The sequence below is a fragment of the Phlebotomus papatasi genome, chromosome 1 (genome assembly GCF_024763615.1).
Source record: "Phlebotomus papatasi isolate M1 chromosome 1, Ppap_2.1, whole genome shotgun sequence".
Classification (NCBI taxonomy): Eukaryota; Metazoa; Arthropoda; class Insecta; order Diptera; family Psychodidae; genus Phlebotomus; species Phlebotomus papatasi.
Genome location: NC_077222.1, coordinates 18,452,314 through 18,477,425, shown reverse-complemented (window position 1 = coordinate 18,477,425; position 25,112 = coordinate 18,452,314). Strand labels below are relative to the sequence as shown.

Below are 25,112 nucleotides of genomic sequence, written 5' to 3'. Positions count from 1 at the left end.
CGAGGGTTCAAGATTTATTTTTATTTGAGTTACCTATTGAAAAGAATTCCGTGCATTTTATATCCGTTCGGTAATTGACTCACAATTAAAGCATCTTTAAGGTATTATTGTTTTAAAATCTCTAGCACAAACTTGTAATTATTTTTGAGGAAAGCTCTTGAAAGTATCGTAAAAAATAGCATGAGAGGTCAATGTCTGGGTTCTCATCAATGGAGCTATTTTGAGAGGAAAAAAAAATTAGCCTGAGAAATTTCTCCTCCCATTGTAATTTTTCGCTACTTTTGCTAGCATTTTTCTATAGCGGAGGCGAAAAAATACGCAAATTGGTGGAAATGCTTTTAAACTCACCTCCAGCATTCTCTGCATTCCACATGAAGGCGGAGATGATGCACTTATACCTTGTAATTTCTGCAAACGATTTTGGACTAATGCTGCGAGAATTATCTATCACGTCATGTGCACCTGAAAACGTGGGGAATTATCCAAAAAGTGTATTTACTTGACTGTGTGGGGTGGTAAATAGTGATATTTGAATTAATTTCTCGGTGGGGCTTATTGTTGTTCAAATATGTGTCTTTTACCGGATCTTGATGCCGCTAGTACGATTATAAGAAATGATCTTGCATCTGGTATTTTTTCATTCTATTTACCTCGTTTTATCTCCAAACACATCTGAGATGGCATTTTATTTAGGAATAGTCTTATTTAATGTACACTAAAATAACCTAATGTGCGAGCCATAAATTCGCACACACTTTGGTTGATAAAAGATAAGATGGAAAGTCTTTAAAAGGCCAATGTTGCTTTAAAAATTCTTCACTATTTTGCGTGTTCAGCATCTTCTGAGATCATTTTAACGCTCAGATTGGAATAATAAGTTGAGGTGAGAATAGGAAGGTGTTTGAATTTGGGAAGGAAATGCTCTGTTATCGTCATTGAAACGTATTGATGTTCAGCAAAAGTAAAGATTGTGAGTACTTCAAGGCAAAGTCGTTACCAATTTATTAAAATATTGTGACTATAATGTGCAAACAACATGCGGTATATTATATCCTCTGCTGATTTGTCACTCCAAATTAAATATTTATCACATGAAAGATGCGCGAAAGGGAGAAAACATCTTTTACTAACAAATGTTGAAATTTCTGTGACGCTATACCATTAAGATTAATTGAAGAATATACTCCACAAGTGCCTCAGAAACTGGGCTCATATCATTCGATCTGATCGTCGAGTATAACTCTCCCCCAGACTCGCACGTGATTCTGAATAATATTATATTCCTTCATCGGAACTTAGTCTATCGAAGGTTTAGGCCAGACGAGAAAAAATCTCCGATGTTGTTGGAAGTGCTGTAACTTTGTGACTTTGTGATAAAAGTGAAGTTCTTTTTACCTTCCGTCTTCAACGTGAATATTCATAACTTTGTAATTGAAATGAGTGGAATGGTCGTCAAGCAAAAGTACAAGAATAATTTAAAGCCGTGAAACACTTGAAGAGCAAAAATATAAAAAAAAAACAAGAAAATTGTGGGACATCTTTCCCATCCTAAAAGCCCCAAGTTCATCCTAACTTTTATACTTTTAAAAGCTCAACAATGTTTTTTCGTCGAAAAGGTAATTTGCACCTTTCCCAGCAAGAAAATTTATGATGAGGATGTTTGAGTATTTGATGTGCAAATATTTGCAAGAAAAATGTTATAAAAAGAATTAAGAGTGATTCTGTGGTACATTGTGAAATTAAGCTGTCTGAACTTTTCTTATCATCTGATATTTTAAGAATTCTTTAGCGACTTGTTGACCACACAGTGATGTTTTTCCGCTTGAACTCTGGTTCGTAAGTGACTCGGTTGTAAATATTACGCCCATTATGCATAGTTGACATAGCCGAATGGTTCAGAATTCAGAATGTAGAGAATCAGAGAAACATGAAAATGTGCCACATAGGTCACATATCAATTTAGTACATCGAAGTGTATTATATACACAATCAAGCTATTGAGAAATAATTAATTTTTGTACTTTTAAAGACAATCTCTGCTTTTTTATTAATTAATAATTAATAATTATTAAATTAAAGACAATGCTACTAGTTCTAACCTGACTATAATTCTTAAATTGCAATATTGAACAGTCATTTAATTTTGCCACTATGTAGAATAGAGAATTAAGAGCAGGTGTTTTATAGTATTTTCACAAAATTATTAGAAAAACATTTGTAAATGTATAATATATTGCTATATAAATTTAATAATTATTATTATTAAATAATTAATGAACCGAATAGAAATGTAAAATCTAGTTCTCTATCTTCTGTTCAATATTTCCTTGTTTAATAAGTTCAACTCTTCTTCTAAGGTGGAATTTCTGTAACGTAAATTCTTCAACTAAGTAAGAATCTGTGGTTTTTACTTTAGAATTCCATCCATTCTAGAACTACACAGTAAAAAAAATTAACACTATTATAGTGTGTAATCTTTCACACCACTATTATATTGTTAAATTCGGAAAAAGTGTTTAATTAAAAATTATTTAATTTAAAGTTGTTGAATTTCAAGATGTTGAATTTGCTATTGTAAAATTTAAAAATTGTTGAATTTAATGTGTAAATTCAAAAATTGTTGAATTCTGTTTATTGTTGAATTTTCTTTTCATTTCGAAGATTTTGATTTTTTTTTTTTGCCTTTTAGACATTTTTATTGGTTTTTCCTTTGGCTTTTGTTTAAAAATTCAACAACTTCTGTTTAAAAATTCAACAAATTTGGTTGAAATACACAAGGCTACACACTATAATAGTGTTAAAAATTATGATCAAACTATAATAGTGTTAATTTTTGATCATGTGACTAAAAATACCATAAAGTTGTGTATTTTTTGACACTATAATAATGTGAAAAACTGTAATCATGCTATAATAGTGGTAATTTTTAGAATTTGTCAAACAGATTTAAATCACAAAACATTGTTGAAACATTTTTATGATTATAACAGTGAGAAATTTTACACAGATCGCAATTAAATAATTAATTTATCCGATTTCACACCATTATAGTAGTGTTACAATTTTACACATTTTCAAATTTTTGTTGAAAATTTTTCAACTATAATAGTGGTAATTTTCAATCAAGTGACAATAAATTATCAAAATTTTATGCATTTTTTAAACATTTTTAAATTAAACAACAAAAATGATCGATTTTGCACTATTATAATAGTAAAATTTTACACATTTTTTTACTGTGTAATATACTAGGTCCTCAACTATTTTTTTTTTAGACATTTTTGACTAGGAGATAGATAATGTCTAGAGAAAATCAGTTTAAGTATCGATCTTCCCTATCTATACATATTTTTAGCATCTCTCTGGAGACTTATGGATACCTTTACGATTAAACGGGATGTTCTTGGACCAAAACCGTTGAGACTCCCAATTTTTTATTTCTTCAAAATAAAAGTTCTGATAAGTCACGCAATGAGAAATCAATTATAACAATTGTTTATTACCAGAAAGAACGAGATAAGAAAACAGCGGAGTTGGTAGCACAACTCAATTCAGCTTTGTATGTTGTCTTGGACCGTAGAAGTGCATTTCCACGGAGCATTATCATATTTGTGAAATTGATCGTTAGTAATTTGCTTTTAAGCAAATCGTATTACATAATTCTCCGTTAGTCCCATCAAATGCTTTTCATTGTCTTCTTCCAAAGAGGTTTGTACTTTCGATTTTGATGTTTTAATAGGGGAAAACGATACTTTGGATTTGAAATACTCAAGCCACATCCCTTTTTCATAGGTCGAACCAATCGATTTTAGAAACTTTTCTTTCATACGGAACAAAACTTCGAAAGTTAATTTTTGAATTTTAGTTTGTCTTTCAGTCAAATCATGACGCTCCCATTTTCGTCCATTAAATTTTTTTTACATGGAACGTGCACGATAGAATACACATAGGTGAATTTAATGCTCTCACAAACTAATCTTATCGTCTTCATACAGCAACATTTGCGGATCGGCGCCATCAATTGTTTTTGGTCTTCTTACCCTATGCGTTGAAACTGCCATTTTTAAAGCATTTGAACTGATTTTCTCAGGTGGTTGTCGGTTATGATTCCACTCCCCACAAATACTAATTTTTCAGAACAAAACTCAAAATCCTACTTTTTAGAAATCAACTAACCTATAAAAAAATGCAATTTCGAACGCGTGCCAATTATATGTATCGTTATGCCCATCGCATTTTTTTTTAGTAAACATGTTTTTAACATTTCAATGAGAGTGAGTGAGATCTAGATCTAGTCATCTCTCTCACACGTATAGAAAATTTTGAAAATATGTTTACAAACAAAAGTTATTGTGCGTTGGGCATTAGCGCTTCACTTATGTCTGATGTTTAAAAAAAAATAGTTGAGGATCTAGCATTAAGTGTTTCGAAAAAGTTTTGCTGGTCTGTTATCACTTATTTGAAACTTGTCGTTAAAGGAAAACTTAAAAATTTTCTTTGTAACCCTAAATATTTATTTTTTTAACTTTTTGGTAAAGTCTCTTAAGCAAATCTTACATAAATTAAAATAGCTTGACACACATTCAAACTAGATTTTCTGGTCTTATCTCGTATAAATGTGAACAAATTATAAATAACTTTAACAAATATGATAACAAATCCTATATTATGAGGAATTACTGTTGGAATTTTCTAAGACTGTTCTCTTTTTATATAAATTTATAAATTTAGAAAAAAGTTAAACGAAAGTGGCAATTAGATCAGTTATCATTCCGGAGAGAAAACAAACATAAATATTTAATCTTTTACACAAATTTGTAAAATTTTAGATAATTTAACAATTTCTTTAAAACGATTTCATAAGTTTAAAATTTGGAATTCATTTATTAATTAGATTAACCCTTTGGCCGATAGCTTTAACCTCTAGATAAATTTCATAATGCAAAATTTATAATTTTTAATTTGTACTTCTAATATTTTAATGTTCATTAACTGGAATATATACATCAATAAATAAAATCAACGCTTATCATAATAAATGCCATTTATTTTCTATAATTGTATAAAATTCGGTATAAAATTCGTGTTTAATCAGCACATAATATTAATTAATTGTATAACTGGTTCGTGTACATAGGTTCGTACAATCATGAGGCTATACGCAATATGGTGTTATAATAAATTTCGATTTAACAGTAATAGAACAATATATGTAAATGATACAATTAATAAATTTTATAACTTTAACAAATGCAACAATAGAGGTTCCCAGTCGAAAAGGCATTCCTTCGAACCTACGCTAGACAAAATAGCATAAATCAAACTATAAAATTAAGGTATGAAGGAGATTTTAAGGCCATAACGAAACTTCACTTTCTTTAAAATTAATACTTGGAAGAATGAAGGATACCTTTTGGATATGTATAAAATCCCATTTTACGTGCCTGAACAGTATTTATCTCGCTTTATTATTTTATTAAGAAGAAAATTTATAACTTACATTTCAATATTTCAATCTGAAATAGTGAAAAAAATTAAAAAGGGGTGGCAAAGTATCCCAGGCTTTGCGAAGTACTCGAACTCGTGACTCAGATGCTATACATCAAAAGTACTTTCGCATAATTCACCGTTTACCGGTTCTCAACCGATTTGATTGATTTGATCCGTTTCATAAACCACTTAAAATATCCCTCAAAGCGGTTTTAATAAAATTAATTATCAAAAAACAAAAATTACTTATCGGTTCATAACCTGATCATTACCGGTCCACAACTGATTTGAACCGATTTATAAATTACTCAAAACATTGCCCAAAATACCTTAAAAGTAATGCCCAGCGCACAATAACTTTTGTTTTGTAAACATATTTTTAACATTTCAATGAGTGTGAGTGAGATCTAGATTTAGTCATTTCGCTCACTCTTATAGGAAATTTTGAAAACATGTTGATAAATAAAAGTTATTGTGCGCTGGGCATAATATAAATTAATTTCGAATAAAAATTCGTTTTCGGTTCAGGCTTCTCAAGACTTCCAAGACCTTTCCAATAACGATTCTAAACATAATGCCATTCGATTTAGAAACGCGCTTTCTTGAACCTCTTTAATCTTCGATCTTGAAAAACTAAAGAATATTTCTATAAGGACAAAATGTCCGTCTAGGTAGTCTCTAAAACAAATCCAAAAATTAAAAAATCGCACAACGCGTTTTCAGTAATCCCAAAAACATGGTTTCTGTTGGGTGAGGAGGGGACGGGTGGGAGGGAAATAAGGAGCATGTTGATAATCCCAGATTCAACTTATTTTAGAGTTCAACGAGGCCCCAAGTCTCTATCTAAGTAAAAAAAATCGATGGATTGATGATTTTTTTAAATTGTTAACTAGGGGAAATTGGGGCACCACCAAGCACGGGGTAGCACTAAACACTAATTTTTATTTCTTAACTACTTGGACTATCTCAACCATTTCTTCAGTAGACAAGCATTCCTATAGTGCCTATAAATTCCTATAGGTCTTGTTCTTAGAAGTCGAATATCTGATTAAAAAATCGCACTGTTTGGTGGTACCCCGTGTTTGGTGGTGCCCCAGTTTCTCCCACTCAAGGTAAATAAATCTAGCTTGTTTCTCTCAAGTATAGGCTATCCGAAAGTAATATTTTTATTTGCAAATAATAAATTAATATCCCAAAATTATATACCTTCGAAAGTCATGTTTGCGTAAAATTGCCTACTCCTCCCCTACTCACAATTTCAAGCAAATATTATAATTGCCAAAAAATCAATAAAATTACTAATTAATAATAATTCAAATATCTTATTTTATTCAATTATTTATGTTTTACTTTTATTCTAATAACATAGAGAGATAAATACAGAAAATACATAGATTTTTTTAATGTTAAAATGAAACTATTTTACTAATATTCCTGGGTTCTTAACATTATACATAACATCACTGACGTTCTTATATTCAGTCATGATGGGAAACTAAGGTAAACTTTGATCTTATGCACGACTGCTTTTCGAAATGAATTTATTAACTAATAAGTCTCATGTTGGCTTTCATTGGTTGTATAAAAATATTTACCTCAAAGGATTTAATTAGATTTTGCATGATGATACATTTTCCAATAGCAAAATTACTAGATAGTACCCCGAACGAAAGAAAAATATGGCCCGCAACCCAGACAGGAAGAAGTGGTTGAAAAAGATAAAACATTGCGCTTATATACTTGATTAAACTAATGTGTAAATTATTAAGAATTCGTCGTTTGAATCGACAGTTGTTTAAACTACATTTTTTCGCTTTTCTGTTTTACACAAACTTTATTCAAAATAATCTTGTTAAGATGGACTTAAATAAGTTTTTTTTTTTTTTTTTAAATATAAATCCCCAGAAATTTTATCTTATGAAAAATATTTTTTGAAATAGGGGAAACAGGGGCAGTAGTAAACATGAGGTAGTTATAAACATTCATTTTTATGTCTATGTTTTTATGTCTAGGACTCATATCATTTTTTTCATTATTTTCAGATTTTTTTTTTTTTCAGTAAACAAAGATCCATATAGTATCTACAGTGGCGGCCAAAATAATAGAATCAGTTTGCAAAGCTTATATTCTTTTTTTTTAGCTTTTGTATTTTTCTCAATTTTTTGATATAATTCTGAAGCAGAAATCTCCAAATTATTAGAATCGTGGAATAAGGGTTATTTTGGCCGCTAGAGGTCTCTATTTTACATAGAATACGTCAATAGTGAAATTCAGTTCGGCCAAAAAAAATTGGAAAATTGTTATTTATGGTTTCTAAATATGGCTTTATTTAAACTTATCCGATTTATAGACCACATTCTTTCATTTAAATGAAAGTGGTCCTATGATGTTTATCAAACCTAATTTCACTATTGATCTATTCTGTGAAAAATAGAGACCTCTAGCGGCCAAAAAAATACTTACTTGACGTTAGGTAATTATTTGAACATTTATATATCAAAATTATTTAAATGAATTGGAATAAACAAAAATGCTAAAGGTAAAACAGCGGTCTTTGCGAAGGTGATTCCATTATTTTGCCCGCCACTGTATATGTATCGTCCTCTGAAGTCTCATAAATAATTTAAAACTGAGGTGTACAATAACCGTTTGGAACCGAACAAACGTCAAATGAAACTTGTACGTCAATGGTCAAAACCAGGGGGGGTGACATTAGCTCTGAAAAATGCGACCGGTTTTAGTGTATTTTTTTCCCTGTTTTCGTACACATTTCACGAGATATCTCCAAAACTACATAGGTTGCCAATTTAGGGTTTTCGGTTGCCTCTTCGTTATTAAATTGGCTTTTATTTTGCATTAGTATTTTTTTGCTAATTCGTTCTACAATGACAGAAAACAGCTAATAAACTCAAAAGTTTTTTCGGCTCGCTAGAAACATATGGGGGAAACATAGGAAATGTCATGCCCCTGGTCAAAACGGTATCTGAACAAACTTATTTTGACGTTTATTCGGTTTCAAACGGTTCTTCCACACCCCTGATTTAAAAAATCGCAATATTTACTACTGGCCCAGTTTCTCCTATTTCAAAATATGTTCACAAAAAGATCTATCATTTGATTTCCCTGTTGTTCTTCCAGTAAAAATGGATGTGATAAGTCGGTGACAGCCGTATCCTGAAAATGTTTGTCTACTACATCGATCGTTATCGTATCTGCACATGCAAATGGCTACAAAAGTCGTCCCTCACAATAGATGCTGATACAAAAGAAATTCAGATACGATAGCGATCGATGCAACCGGCGAAATAAAACTGAATTAAATTTAATACGACAACGATTGATGGAAACGACAAAATGTAAACCTGAGTGAATGCTCTTTGGAAGAATATCACGTACTACAATTTTATGCAATAAACTGCTCTGTAATAATAAACACAGTAATAAAAAAATATAAGTATTAATTATTGCAATAAATATCAGTCATAAGTCCCAAATTGCTTGAATTAAATCATTACAAAGATAAACGTACTTTTACTGTTGGTAGGTGAATTTCTGCAAAAAGATATCGCTTCTCGTGACCAAAAAAAAAACATGATTGCACTGCCAGTCACATTAATAAATTCTTATTATCATCTATTAGCACTTCATTTTTATCTGGACACAGAGTCTGAGATCGATAATTTAATTCAAAGCATTCAAAGTGTATCTGGTGCTCTTTGTGCACTGGACACTTTGCAGTGAAACTTCAAGCGGAAAAGTCTGAGAAATTCTCGCTTCAATAGCACTTCCTCAGCGGAGGCCTTGAAGGTTTGTGGAAGAAAGTTAGTGCTGATGGTTTGGTGTAATCAATAAACTCTACTGCTGTAGATGCACTTCTCTAGTCTCCTTCTTATTTTGACAGTTTTGCGGATCGGTTCTGACCGTGAGGCGTCACTGCCCATTTACTTAGCGTATTTAGCCACTTTTAAACTCTTTAACTGTGATAATTATTAACTCTGACTCCATAAATTGTTACATAATTTAATAGATGTTAATGTGTCTATCGTGCTAGTTGCAATATCACCGCCTGAGGCTGGATCTAACCACGGCAAGGAACAATCTGAATCCCAAATCCCAACAATTGACTTAAGCATGAGTGGTCAGCAGAGGGACGAGGCCCAGAAAGTCAATCTCTTTCCTCAGAATGAGGCTGAGAATGAACATGTGTACGATGATGAAGAACCAAAGATGTAAGTTAATTGAAATTATTGTGCTCATTTTGTACATTGAAAGTTAGTGAATGGTATTCTTTTGCTTTTCAGATGGAAAAGAATTGTACGAAATTGGCCAGTGATATCACAACCACTGTCCATCCTGATAATATTACTTCTGATTTGGGGTGTGGGTCATTCAATTCTGCCACAATACACTGCCCCAGACAGTCCCTTCATGAGAATGGCCTTCCTGTTCGTCGGTGGTCAAATATGTGGTGTCCTAGTCAGTCTTATTGGACTTCCGGACATGCTGGGCATGATAGGTTGGGGTGTCTTCTACAGAAACATCGGTTTGGGCAACTTTGTTGGTCTTTCAGGCCTCGAGGCTATTTTGAGGTACAATAACACGTCTTTCAGGGAAAGTGTTATAGGAATCTTTGTGCTTATTATCTCTTTGATCTCATTTTCAGGGAACTGGCATTGGTTAACATAATGCTTTTGGCGGGAATGGGGCTTGATCTTGATGCCCTACGGAAGCTCTTTGGGATGGTGATGAGAATAACATTAATCCCAACGGTGGCAGAGACCGTCACTGTGGCTCTCCTGGCAGTTTATCTCTTTAACATGCCCTGGCTATGGGGTTTCCTTCTTGGGTGAGTTATTTTCTCATTCGCAAGACTTCACCAAAATATCCAATTTTAAAGCTTCTACCCTTCAACACTTTAATGACCGGGTCAACTTTTATTTAGGAAAAATAGAAAAATATTTCTTATCTGCATTTAGTACAAACAATGTAGCGCTGCGTAGTCATTTGCAATAAATACAGATACAAAGAAGATGCAGATACCCCATTTACTGATTCAAGCAACGATAGTTAAAATTTGAGAAAAAAATCTTATTATTTCTGTTTAGCTTTAGAACTAAACACAACTGCCCTAAGGGCCCTATGCTTGAAAGTCATTAAATTTTTAGCGGGAAAAATTCTGACAAATGGCGCGGATATATTAAACTTAATTTTAATGCTATGTGGACCTATAATCCGGCAGTGAAAACGTATAAAAGAGAAAAGAAGTAGAAACTTAATTTTCTTTTCAAGACTTTCAGAGACGTAAACTAATTATTATTATAATGGGTTTTCTTATAAATAGAGCCTGGTAAGGTAAATTTGGGGGGAAGTGGGGCACCTTTAAAAGTGGGGTACCTTTGAAATTTGGATTTTTCACCTATATTTTTAAATAAAATTGAGCCTTATCGTGATATAGTTTAGACGCACAAACAGATTCAGAAGCTTAATAACATTATGATATGGTTCAGGTCCACTTAAACATAGGAGAAAATTCCCAATTTTAAAAGTGCCCCACTTTCAAAGGTGCCCCACTTCCCCCTAAATAGATTTTATTTATCGTGGATGGTTACAAAAGTGCAAAAACTAAAGAAATAACTTTGTGAATAAGTTGTAGTTTTCAATGCCCACCGCCGTCTTAGTGTAGACAACCTGTCTGCGGAGAAAATCGGTGAAAAGCTCTTCATTGTATATTTTTCAAATGTGTGAGCTTATTGTGTCTTTCGGTCAGTAGGGCAGAGGCAGGCTTTCAGGCTTTCAGGCTTTACTCACACTCTGTATTCAAACACCTCATGTTTTCTTCATCTGAACTATCTATAGCTTACTTTAGAGCTAGCCTTAAGTCACACAAATACTGAATAAATTAAATCAGATTCATTGAAAAAATATGAGAAAATTATGCAGTCTTCGAAGCAAGAGTATGTTCAAAACGTGAAAGCTTTCCCCTAGTTATTTTGCGTTCAAACTTTAATGGTATTAAAGGCTGAAAATTTCAAACATAGGGAAGACCGGGGCAGATTAGCTAGCAAATGCTCTTTTCATTACTTATAATTTGTGATAAACATGTTTGAATCACACTGATTAATATCCTCGATTCTGAGACCGAGATCAAAATCGAGATCAAGAAAATTTCAAGATTTTGGAATTCTGAAACCAAAAAATCAAGTTCAAGATGTCAAATCTGTCAAATGTCTTGAAATCTTGAAATCCAAGACACAAACCGTGTGGATATCAAGATTTGCAATTCTTAAACCAATATTTCAAAATTTCGAGTCGTCAAATTTCTTGTTTTCTTGATGAAATAATTCCAAGAACCTCTCGGAAAATTTCATTTGAATTTTTGAAATTTCATTTCATTTCAATTTCAAAAATTCCTCAAGAAAATTTGCATACCCGCAGGCAATTTATTTTTAATGAATTTGCTTAAAAAATTTTTTGCTTAAAAATTGTAATTTTCTGTTGCTTATTGTTTTTGATTTAAATTTTCTTTTGAGATACTGATATTTTAAATTAAAAATGTAAGTTAAAATAAATTTACACGTTTTCTTTAGAAGCGTTATTATTGTGATCGTTTGTTATGTACATTTTTCAAAGAAGTAAAGGTTCGAATAAATTTAGAAAAGTTTCTTCACTATGCTATAGGGTAAAGTGATATAATTTGGAATTAGTGTTACAAGTTGGACAATTCGCCGGTATAAGTTGGACATGGCTTTTTTCTTGATAAATACAGTACAAAATTTGTTTTTAAGCACAAGGAATCAAATTATAAAATTAAAGCATTAAAAATATACAAATAAAAATGAAGTACTAAATTTATCAAGACAAAAAGCCCTGTCCAAATTGTCCCATTGTCCAACTTGTACCACTGTCCAACTTGTACCACTTTACCCTACTCAAAAAATCTACCATCCTATACGTTTTTTTGTAATTCGAGTTCATATTTTTTGTTTTTGCCATAATATTATTTACTTACAAATTAATAATGGCTCAAAATTCCTTACATTGTGATCATAGACCTAATAAAAAAAAATCTTAAGACAAGAGAGAAAAGACAAGGAAACTTTCAATCGGTCAAAAAGCTTAAAATCACGTAAAGAAAATTATTTTGTTTGAAAATGATTACACGGTTATGTACCTACGAATTTTATCACAAAATTACCATGTCCTTACATAAATATTTTTTCTTGTATTCTAAGTGTTACGTTGATACACAATAAGACCGGTTTTTATTTCGAAAAGATCATATTGAAATCATATAATATTATTAGTTCAATAATACAAGAAAAGTTGACTCTATCGGAGTCAAATTGGATCCAAGTTGACACTATCGGAGTCCGTAGAGTAAAAAATAGCTGTTGACTCTAATGGAGATTGACTCTATCGGGAGTTGAATCTATCGAGGTCCCACTGTATTTAACAGCTTGAAATTTTCATCTTGATCTTCGTCCAGAATTGAGGCAATATATCAGTATACAAAATAAGAGTTAGTTACTATGAAATAGTTTGCTAAATATTCTTTCTGAGGAAAACTATAACATATAACACTCCACTGCCTAATTCTATCCTGGTTTCCTCTAAATATCTTTGGTAAATATTTTACGATAAAATATGAATATCCAAGAATTGTTCTACATATTTTTTTTTGTAAACTACCGCATTTTACCTGTTATTAGGGTATTTTTTAGACCGTCTCTAATTTAGATGAATTCATTTTTCCCACAATCAATAAAATTAAGGAATTAGTTTTGCTATTGTAAGCCTGAATTGGGTCTCCCTAAATAATAACAAGTTCTACAGAAAAAATATGAAAATGATTCTGCTATACATTTTTCAACTTCCTCATCTTTCATTACCGCTCTAGGGATGAGTGTGTGGCCGTATTATAAGAACAAAGTATTAAAATTGATCGATTTGATCGTTAGTTGACTGGGTTAACAATTGTCGAGAGGACCGTAGGCTCTATAACAATCTTTACAAATCCTCAGCTCAACTGCAACTCATTAGATTTTGGTCTTGTTTTTCTTTCTTTTTTAACTGCTTCAAAATCCAAATAATCATCCCTGAATCGTATACTCCCCTTTGAAAACCGTCTCTTTCATGGAATAAATCGAAACCCTACTGTAATATAAATCTTCAAAATCTCTTTACAGCTCTACATTAAAAAGAATCATTATTTGAATTCCCTGATTGCCTTTCTTCCCTAAAGGATTACATATTAATTACATGTTTGTAAAATCGCTAAATTTCTTGTATGAGTAATTGGCTCGTATGGACGATATTAAACCCATTTCCAAGCGAAGGTTAAAATATGCATAGCAAGATCTCTGATGACATGTTAATTGTTTTAGGCTTGTGGTTACAGCGGTATCCCCAAATGTTGTCATCAGCATCCTCCTGCAGCTGAAGGAGCAACGATTGGGTCTCAATAAAGGCATTCACACCCTTATAATTGCTATGACAAGCTGCAATGATGTCATTGCCATCTTCTGCTTCGGCGTGGTGTTGGGTGTCATATTCTCCAGCGGCAATCTCACTGACCAACTACTTCAGGGGCCAATTGGTATAGTGCTGGGTCTTGTTGCAGGATTTGGAATGGGTGTCTTTCTCACCCTCATGCCATCCAATAAATCCGTAAGAGAACGACTTAATTAACTACATCCAAAGCTCATTTCCCTTACGTCTTCCTCAATTACTACACTCAGGAAAATTGCTCTTTATATTCTTAGGATATTGATTTCAGTTTCTAATTTGATGTTATTTCTGTTTAATAAGCTTCAAATACTGGATAATTAAATGATCCACAGGAAAATGATCTTTTACCATTAAATTAATGGATCTTTTTGCTTAATGGGTATTATTATTTTTAAATAAATGGGTTTCCAATTTTTTAAAATTAAATAATCTAACGGAGGACCTTAGAATAAGCGCGGTGAGGAAATTAGAGCTTATGTCCTACACACACTTACGACTTAAGCTGAAAGACGGCTTAACGTAATTATAATCAAAATAATAATTTGACTAAATTTATTTAGCTGCTTTGTTATAAAGAAATCAAAAATCCGGAGGTTCCATTCCTCAATATACTATATCAAAATGATAATATTTGTGTAGTGTACACGGTAAAAACTTTTGGACACTGACCAATATTGGAACAAGTTTTCCTTGGAAAAAATTTGTTTGGAATCGATTTGCACCTAGAAAAGATATTTTTTGTTCCAAAAAGTGTTCTTTATAGTTTTGTTATGAAATGCAATTACAATTTTGTTAGAGTTTTCTTTTGGAACCGTTTTGATACGGTGGAATGTCTACAAATTTGAGTTGAATTCGTTTTATACAAATTTGTTCCTGAAATTTGGAACAGAATTTGTTGTACTAGGCTGTTTTGTTCCCACTCTCAGGAACAAATTGGTATATATTTCTTATAACAATATTATTCCTACATCTGTAACATATTTTTTCCAAAAATTTTCGGTGTCCGTGGACGAGGTAATTTTTGAAACGAAATTGTTACTCATATGGGGAATCTTTTTGTTCCCATTATCGGGAACAAATCCGTGTAAGTGATTTCGTCTTACAGTTAAGACATATACTTCAGTCGAGATAGATTTCGGTGGCGAAAATTCATAAGGAACATCAAATAAAAATCCATTTAAGAGTGTTTCATACAGACGCGTGCATGAGGAAATCATATGCGAGTGCTGGCAGCAGGAGGGGAAGCGAATCTCGAATTAAAAAAGCTAAACCATGTAGCACGAAAATTGCCACAGATTTGGCGTCCTCTTCGCTTCGGTGACGGGTGACTGAGTGTGAGAAGTGGAGGGATACGATTTTATACTATACGAGCTATTTATTGGAACAAAATCGTTACTAATATTGGGTATCTTTTTGTTCTCCATAGAAGGTACACTAACGGCCAAAACATTAAATACACCCTTAGTAAGCTTAAATACACGTGATTTGGACCGGGAAAACGCTGTAATATCCAGTTCTATTAACTGAAATAGTTTCATATATAAACTTAAGAACAGTTTTAAATAAGATTTGAGAAAATACATGAGCTACAAAATTTATAATTTGAGGATCAGTCAAAAATTAGCTTTTTGGAAAAAAAATGCAAAAGTAGCCCCACATTCTAAAACTGATCTAATCTTTTAATAATCAATTAATATAAGCTAAATACTATTAGTAAATATTATTAAGAGTCAGAAAAACTGAAAATAATATCGAGGGAATATTTTTGGTACGGATTGTGGTCGGTTTCCGGTGTGATGTGTTCTGAAAGGGATTTCTTCTTTGAATATTGAAATTTTCAGCCCAAATTCTACTTTTTCATATATTTTTTTTATTATTTTTCAAATTACTATTTATTATTGTTGCAATTTCATTTCTCTTACTTCATTATTTTATTTAAGTAAGCATGAATAAAATCATCAAATTTAGTTTTCCTCGAAGAATCCTCCATTAACTTTGATAAGCGCCTCACATATTCGAGGCATCCTGTTGATCAATTTCTACAAAATGTCTGAAGGAACTTTGTCCACACATCCTGAAGTGTTTCCACCAAGATTGGAACTGATGTCGGCACCTTCTCTCGAACCATCTGGTCTAGAAAATTCCAGAAAATTTCAATGTGGTTACAATTGGGTGATTGGGGTGGCTAATGCATGTAGTTTAGGAATCTGCGTTTCTCTTTCTCAAGAAGGAAACCTTTACAAAGCTTTGAGGAATGCTTGGGATCGTTATCCTCTTGAAAAAAAAACCCACGCCCAATAAACCAAATGCATTAGCCACGCCAGTCACCCGATTGTAGCCTCATTGCAATTCTCTTGGATTTTCTCGACCACAAGGTTCGAGATTAGGCGCGACATCAGTTCCAATCTTGATGGAAACACTTCAGGATGTGTGGACAAAGTTCCTTCAGACATTTTGTAGAAATTGATCAACAGGATGCCTCGAATATGTGAGGCGCTTATCAAAGTTAAAGCAGGATTCTTCGAGGAAAACTAAATTTGATGATTTTATTCATGCTTACTTAAATAAAATAATGAAGTAAGAGAAATGAAATTGCAACAATAATAAATAGTAATTTGAAAAATAATAAAAAAATATATGAAAAAGTAGAATTTGGGCTGAAAATTTCAATATTCAAAGAAGAAATCCCTTTCAGAACACATCACACCGGAAACCGACCACAATCCGTACCAAAAATATTCCCTCGATATTATTTTCAGTTTTTCTGACTCTTAATAATATTTACTAATAGTATTTAGCTTATATTAATTGATTATTAAAAGATTAGATCAGTTTTAGAATGTGGGGCTACTTTTGCATTTTTTTCCAAAAAGCTAATTTTTGACTGATCCTCAAATTATAAATTTTTGTAGCTCATGTATTTTCTCAAATCTTATTTAAAACTGTTCTTAAGTTTATATATGAAACTATTTCAGTTAATAGAACTGGATATTACAGCGTTTTCCCGGTCCAAATCACGTGTATTTAAGCTTACGAAGGGTGTATTTAATGTTTTGGCCGTTAGTGTACAAATTTGTTTCAAACATTTTCGGTGTCCGTGGACGAGCTACATTTTGAAACAAATTCGTTACTAATATTGGGTATCTTTTTGAGTCTCGTAAAATGACCAAAATTATGCCAAAAATTATGGTGTCCGTAGCCGAGCTAATTTTTGGAACAAATATGTGCCGAAATTTTTTACCGTGTAGTTGTGTGTTTAAAAAAATTAATGATATCAGTTTATTTACTTATTTTTTATTTATTTTTTTGTTGTTTTTTTTGAAGAAGTTTCTTCTACTAATAATAATCTGAAATCCAACTAACGATGCATTTTAGAACCAATAAATAAATTTAACTTGAACAAAAATATTCGAATAATAAAAGTTCAAAATTCCGTAATATTATATTTTAAAAATAGGGTGATTAATTTTGACTATAAGTAGTAGTTTATCCAAGAATAGTAAGTTGTTTACGATCATATTGTAAATTTTAATTAAATATTTTAATTTAGAATTCTTATGGCTCCGCTCCGACACACCTTTTAGACCAGGAAAATTTCATGTATTCGAAATTCGAATCCCTTTCTTTCCCATACGCTTTGCATATGTCTTTCTCATTCTTTTTGGCACTCCTCTTCTTCTTTTAAGCATCATTGCAAATTTAATTTAGCTTAATCGAATTTCGAGTGCGAAAAAAAGAGATAGACCTATGCAAAGCGTGTGAGAAAGAAAGGGATGTGAATTTTAATTCCATGAAGTTTTTCTAATCTATTTACTGAAAGCATTAAAATGAAAATGAAAAAGTTGTGAAATAATTGTTTTCTGATTTTTTACAATAGTTGCTGGTCAAAATGAAATATAATATTTTGTTCATCATTTCGAACTTTTTACCTTCCAATTTTATTTATTCCTTGTATACATATTTCAATAAATTTCCGCGCAACAGAACCTGAGATACATAACAGCAAGGCTCACAAAATGTAGAGTAATTTAACAAAAATCAAATATTATTTTCATGGAATTTTCAACTTTAAACAAATAAATTAGTGAATTCCTGAATATTCCAAGAGTAGAATTCCATTTCTATTCGTGTATTAAATGTAATAATATAATATATTGGTTCGTGACTAAAACCTTGGAATTAATAAGCAGCAGCAGCAGCTGCATGAGCATAATATCCTCAAGCAACACTTAATTGCATTATCTGAAATATCGAAACAACATATCTTTGATCCTTATTGAAATTAACAGTATTGATTACTAACAAGACATCTTAAGAAGCTGCAGTTTAAACATGCAATACCAGCTCTTTGGTAGAATGATACTTCAAAAACACCAAGAAGTAGAACACAAATTTAATGTATTAATTTAAATTGCAAAGTGGTCTTGTTAGATGTTGACCACAGTGTCCTATTTGAAGCACTGAACTTTCAACCTCAGAGTATCTTCTTTGAGTGTACCGAGAGAACGGTTAAGACGTGCAAGTTTATAAATTGAATTGTGTGATCTACTTTCATGTCTCAATCCAAACCTCGGAACCTTTGGAATACTAAAAATGTTGCTCAACCTAAGAATTACTCTACTGGCCTCAGAGTGACCATGATAGTGCTGTCCGGGGTGTTAGGAGTTGTAGGGAGTAAGGCCATATCTTACCCATCGGCCGGAGCCCTGTCGTGCATTGTGGTGTCTTTCGTGGCAGGAACTGGATGGCGAAAGAAGCACGCAAAGCAAGCGGTAAGAAAATACAAATCACCATAACTCACCCCAAAGATCTATCCCCATCCATTTGGTACATCCCTATCACGCCACTCTATCTGATAATTACTCGATTCCCATCAGTCCTCTCCCCAACCACCATTCCCCACAGAAGAAGATAAAATGAAATTCTTGCAGGCCGACGTCACGACTTACTTGGACTTAATGTGGAAATTCATGAAGCCAATCTCATTTTCCATGATCGGCAAAGAGGTGGCATTCAATCTCCTCGGAGGCGAAACCGTTCTCTACGGCTTTATCGTCCTTATAGTTGGTGTTCTTGTAAGTATAACCCCAATTTGCCATCCATGAAAATTTATTCCGATTTCCCACTTGAGCCATATTCTTCTGTCTAATTCACCCAAAAAGGTTCGTGTGGTCTTTGCCTATGCATCATTGCTGGGTGGTGAACTAAGTTGGAAGGAGAAGGCCTATGTTACCATTTCATCATGCCCCAAGGCAACAGTTCAGGTAGATATGCAATTTATCTTGTCCATCAGGACAACAATTAAGACAATCACCTTGTAAGACATACGTAAATCACCCGAAGCTTCAAATTCAATTTCACTCCCTTGGATCAAGCTTCAAAGCACTCCCTCAAGACTTAACAGTCAATGCTATGTATATAACAAGATACTAAACTAGATTGGTATTTGAACTAGAATGAAGAACTTTTCCGTAGATAAATATTTGATACTATAACATTATCATGCTCTGTGATTGGCTGAAGCTTTAAATTTATTGAAGATCTAGCCAATCATAAAGCATGATAAAAATAAAATATATGAGAATAAATATTTAATTGCATGTGATTCATTCCTGAGATTTTAATTTTAATAGCACAAATACATTAGTCGACGAAAGAACGATTGTTCAGTCAAAACACTTAATGAAAATAGTAAAAAAAATATTAATAAGCTTATTTCACAGCACTGTCGTAGGGTAAGTGTGCCAAATTCCGGCCAGCTTGCAATTTCGGCCACCTTTTTTGTTCCTCGAATTTCCATGAACTTTTAGATTTTACGTATTCTAGAGATTATACAATGCAAAAGAATAACAAAAAATGTGGCTTCGATAAACAAGATGACATGAAAAAGATATTGGAAGAATTTCCGAAGGGCAAGAAACTAAGAGAATGAAGGTGGCCCAAATAGGGCACCAAAGCTATATGTATATTTTTATTCATTTTAAAATGTATTAAGAATGATTTTAGAGTAAATAAAGACGGTAAACTCTTTACAAGGTTCCAAGCAACACTCTTTCAGAAGAAAGAATAATAAAATCAATTTGAATTTAAAATATTACATTTCAAACTTAAGACTTTGACGTTTGCATGCAACTATGCCGAAATTTGGCACACTTACCCTAATTAATTTGTATTAACTATACTTTGCGCTTTTTCTGAAGATGAAATTTTGCTTATCTCAAGAGAAAACAAAATACTTCCATTCCAAGTACCATCCACATCTAGACCTACAACGCGTGTCTTGGATCAAAATACTTCAGCATATGTGTCCTTATTCACTATTTTCAATGTTTTAATTACATTTATAGATTTATTATTTCAACATAAATTGTTTTAAAATATTTCGTGCGACAATTCATACTGGAATTGTAATTGATATTATTTTATCATTTACGAAAATCAAAAATAACAAAACAAGTGGCCGAAATTTAGTGCGCTTATCCTAAATTTAATTTTTTTCTGATTGTGATTATGCAAAACCCATAATCTCACTTGTCTCTTTACTAATAAACCGATTTTGATAATAAATCCGTAGCAAAAACATAGAAAATATAATATTAAGACCTAGGGTAAAGTGATATAATTTGGAATTAGTGTTACAAGTTGGACAATTCGCCAGTACAAGTTGGACATGGCTTTTTTCTTGATAAATACAGTACAAAATTTGTTTTTAAGCACAAGGAACCAAATTATAAAACTAAAGCATTAAAAATATACAAATAAAAATGAAGTACTAAATTTATCAAGACAAAAAGCCCTGTCCAAATTGTACCATTGTCCAACTTGTACCACTTTACCCTATATATTTTTTTTAGGTTGTTAAGGATCTATCAATGAAATTGATAAAAAAATATAAAAAAAAACGTTATGAAAGAAGAGATTGTTTATAAGATCTAATCATTATAAAAACATGAGATCCTCTACAATTGGATTATAGGATTTTTGTCAGAATTGAAGTTGAAAGTTGGGTAAACTAAGGGGCTCTAGAGATCCTAGGCATCTGATTGCCTGCAAATGTCCTAGACACACTTACAACTTAAGCTGATGGTTTAAGATGGCTTAACGTAAATAATCAAAATAATTATTAGATTACATTTCTATCAGTTTCTAGCTAAGCCGAATTTAGTCTAATCATTTTTACTGCTCGATCTGACGGAGAGAGCGGAGAGAACAGTTATATAATCCACTTTCTTTCAACTTGTGACACGGCTAGAGGCCACACTGTAAGAGATATTGACTTCGGGTCTTCAACGACCCCCCCCCCCCCCCTATAAATCATAACTAGGACAGTCTTTTTATTTTCCCCCTACCCCCGTCCTTCCCCTCCAAAACCGTCTTTTCTTGGTTTTTCTCAAGAACGGCTCCTACAATTTCTTCATTTTCGGATATATTTTAAAGGTACTTAAGGCAAATATCTCGTCTTTGGACACCTATGTTCGAAAACCATTTCGATATCGAATGTTCGAAGATCAAAGTTTAACCACTTTATGGATGGCCTATTTTTCAGCCGATTTGCTTAAATTTGGATTTTTTTTGTGAATGGTCTTGAAATTTCCAACGCGTATGTATCGCACTTGATCAGTAGTGAATCGATAATATACTCGTAAATTATTTGCCATTCTCGGATTTACTTTTTATTTGTTCGTATTCTTTATTGTTGCTCATGCTAAAATATTCTAAACCTACTTTCTTAAGCAATTTCTTATTTCGGAATGGTTTTTTTTTAATTTATCAATCAATTTAATCGGTAGTAAAGCGGTATGTAATGTACCTAAAACGGATGCAAAAAAAATACACATAATTATAACTCTTTCTACTGAGTTCAAGCACTCCGTAAAGCTAGGACGTTTTGCCATCTCTTTTGAATGTAATTATGTTAAGCCGTCTCTCAGCTTAAGTCATCAGTGTGTCCAGCTCATAATTCAAGTATAGTCCATCTTTAGTCTATCTATCTAAGCCTCTATTATGCTATTTTGCAGTCAATTTTTGATTTTTTTCAAATTTTGTTTTTTTTTTAATATTTATTATTACTTTGATTCTTGGCTTTAAAAATCTTTTTGTGTAAATGAAATATTAGAATTTTTTTCAGTATGCTTTTAGTTGAAGAATAGGTAGGATTCCTAAAGAACAACACCTAGTAGTCTCTTTATCAGTAATTATCGTATCTACTGGTAATTGCTTAGTAAATAAGAATAATAAATTAGAGCGATGAAATCGTAGTTTTCATTATGAAAATGCCTTTTAAAAAAATCTAACTATGTTACAGTTCCCTGATGGAAGCGACTAAATTTAAGCTTTAAATTGTTTTTCCCTAACTAATCGAAAATTATTAAATGATAAAAATCTAGCTATATAGGTTACAAGCACTCTCCTAAATCTTTTGATTAAAACCACAATTAGCTACCCAAATCGATTTTTCGTTTAGCCACAAATCTTAATTTTATCTACAAAAACTGTGCTTTAGAGGACCCTCGTCAATTTGGTGTTGATGCCCAATAATGCTTTATGTACCGATTTAGGCGGCTCTTGGACCTGTTGCTCTCGATTTAGCTCGGAAAATGGATTCTACAGACCAAACACTGACGTATGCCAATCAAGTTCTCATCGTATCAGTGCTGGCCATCACGGCAACGGCGCCCTTAGGAGCACTCCTTATGACCAAATTGGCACCGTCATGGCTCAAAAGAAGCCCCCCAGTTTCCCAACTGACCACAATGGACACCAACGGAACATCGGATCGCTTCTAGGCATTGTAAATGGGATTTTCTCCATCACATCGGGATCTTAGTCTTTTATTTGTGATTATTCATTGCTTTTTCGACTGTTTCTCTACATACACACCCAATCTGACTTTTTTTTTCTGCAAGTCACCCCAAGAGGTCCAGCCCATCCTCAATCAATCCTGATGGACTTGACCAAGGGAGGCCACGCAGAATCATCTATTTTATACCTCATTTCATCGATTATACAGCTTATCTCACATCAACCTCCCCTCATCGTAATATTAACCCAAGAAATATTTCTCATTCTGCCGAATGAAAATGGTGCTAAAAGAATCGGAGGAGAGAATGTAAACTTATGAATCTTACTTAGTTTTGTACTTAAGTGTAATATATTGTTCAATTTGTAACTTAATTTAAGGAAATAAATGTTCACACAGCAATTTTACAATAAGTGGTGCAAATTCTTCTCCACTATTTACACTATATTGTCTTGAGCTGTGTTTATGAGAAAATTATGGTACTACCCAATAAAACTCAGTCAAGGTGGCCTTAATTAAATTCCAAGGAGGAAGTAAATGTGAATTGAAGGGGCTATTCACCACACAATCTACCATCTTGCTTTCACAAAGAAAACTCACAGGTTTGCTGAAGACTTCTATTGATTTTTCTTTGGTTGTTTGCAAATATTTTGCTAAACAAACTGAGAAAGTGTGGTAAATTTAAACTTAGTTATAAAATAATGTTTTTTCAAAGTTTTCCATCTTAGTAAATATTTGCAAAAACAGAGTTCTATTTTTCGAGTTATTCGAGTGTTTTTGTATTCAGAAAACAATTTAACTTCGAGAGTTTATATCTGAAATTTCATTCACCATTTTATTTGTCATTCTACATAAGTTTCAGACTTGTACTAAAAAATAGGCAATCATTTTTTTTTTCTAAAAATACTTTAAATTGAATATTTCTCGTGAATGTTGTAAGTTACAAAGGAAAGTACACCGTGAATTTCGAGTAATGCTAAAAAAGCATTTCGCTAATTTCATAATTTTCGATCTTGTACTAAAAAAAAATTTGTTTTTTATTTTCTTTTAAATATGCCAGAAATTCAATAATTTCGACGAATGTATAATTATTTTTTAAAGAACAAAAGTAAAGTGAATTTACAGAATCCCAAATAAAGTAAATACTGCAAGCCTTTAGAAATTTTAAACTTGTACTAAAAAGTAGATTTGTAATTTTACTATACATTCCAGTATTTCGACTCATTTGTGAATATCTCTGAATTTTAAAACCTTTTAGGTAAACAAGATTTTTGGTGTTTCAGTAAGAAATTATATTCATATTTAAATGAACAATTAATAAACTTTACTGTGTTATCACACTTGCACATTAAAATTTTAATACGATTCACATTAATTGTCGCTGGTGAGAGTCCAAATGTGTAATTTGTGTGTTTGAATCATTTTATATTCAAAATTTGATCTATTTGTTGATAAAAAGGTAGACTTGGCCCGCAAAATTTGATATAAATTGATTTATAGCATTAATGCGAAAAATTAATGCCATTTTCTCTTTAATTTTTTAATGTGAAAAATTTTAGGTAAATTTAAATTTATTTTTGCAGGCCAAATCCACTTCTTTATCAATAAATAGAAAAACCCCAAATATTATGTGACTCAAAGACACAAATAAGTTGGACGCTCACAAGCGACAATTAATGTGAATCACATTAAAATTTTAATGTGCCAGTGTGATAACGCCGTTAGACTTGTACTAAAATATACATTTTAAGACCATGCTTACAATAAAATTCTATAAACAGCTTTAGATGTTTATAGAAATATATCAAGATTCGTCATTCGAATTTTATAAAAATCTATAATAAGAAGTTCTGTCTCGACTCAGTTTTAGTACTCAGTGCTAAATTTAATTTCCTAGATTTAGAAAATGCGAGGTTTAAAAATATGTGACGTTATTGGCTATGTACTGACTTTTTAGGAAAATATTTGAATAATTTTTTTAGATTAATTTTAGTAGGGTAACGTGTGGTATTTCTGGACAAGGTGCTTTTCGGGACATAATATGGGTATTTTGGGACACATCAAAAATCCTATAAATATTTGTTTTCTTATTATTTTTAAGTTGTTTACGAAATATTAAGCTCTTTACGTATCAGATAAACATAAAACTTCTGAAATTTTATTTTATTTAAAGCGTGAAATACGTGTGAATTGTGAGTGTAACATTTCACTTTTTACAAAACCTTCAGTGTGGTCAATTTTGCAGATGTCAACACAAACAGTGCTTAGTTCTTTCGATTTAAGTGACTTTAAAAGTGAAATTTATACAAAATTT

General features: G+C 32.1%; 1 protein-coding gene across 4 annotated transcripts; it reads left to right on the top strand.

Moving 5' to 3' along the window:
* The first annotated feature begins 815 nt into the window (after positions 1–815).
* LOC129798035 (putative SLC9B1-like protein SLC9B1P1) lies at positions 816–23,208 on the top strand. Of its 4 annotated transcripts, none has more exons than XM_055840980.1 (9): positions 816–970; positions 9,542–9,719; positions 9,792–10,079; positions 10,154–10,336; positions 13,875–14,157; positions 18,609–18,770; positions 18,930–19,073; positions 19,161–19,262; positions 22,557–23,208. In XM_055840980.1, the coding sequence occupies exons 1-9, from the start codon at positions 949–951 to the stop codon at positions 22,782–22,784; spliced, it is 1,590 nt and encodes a 529-aa protein (XP_055696955.1). In that variant the 5' UTR covers positions 816–948; the 3' UTR covers positions 22,785–23,208. The 4 variants fall into 4 exon arrangements, with proteins under 4 accessions (XP_055696955.1, XP_055696956.1, XP_055696957.1 ...); XM_055840981.1 differs by lacking the exon at positions 816–970 and adding an exon at positions 1,170–1,616; XM_055840982.1 differs by lacking the exon at positions 816–970 and adding an exon at positions 9,205–9,297.
* Positions 23,209–25,112: the final 1,904 nt, after the last annotated feature.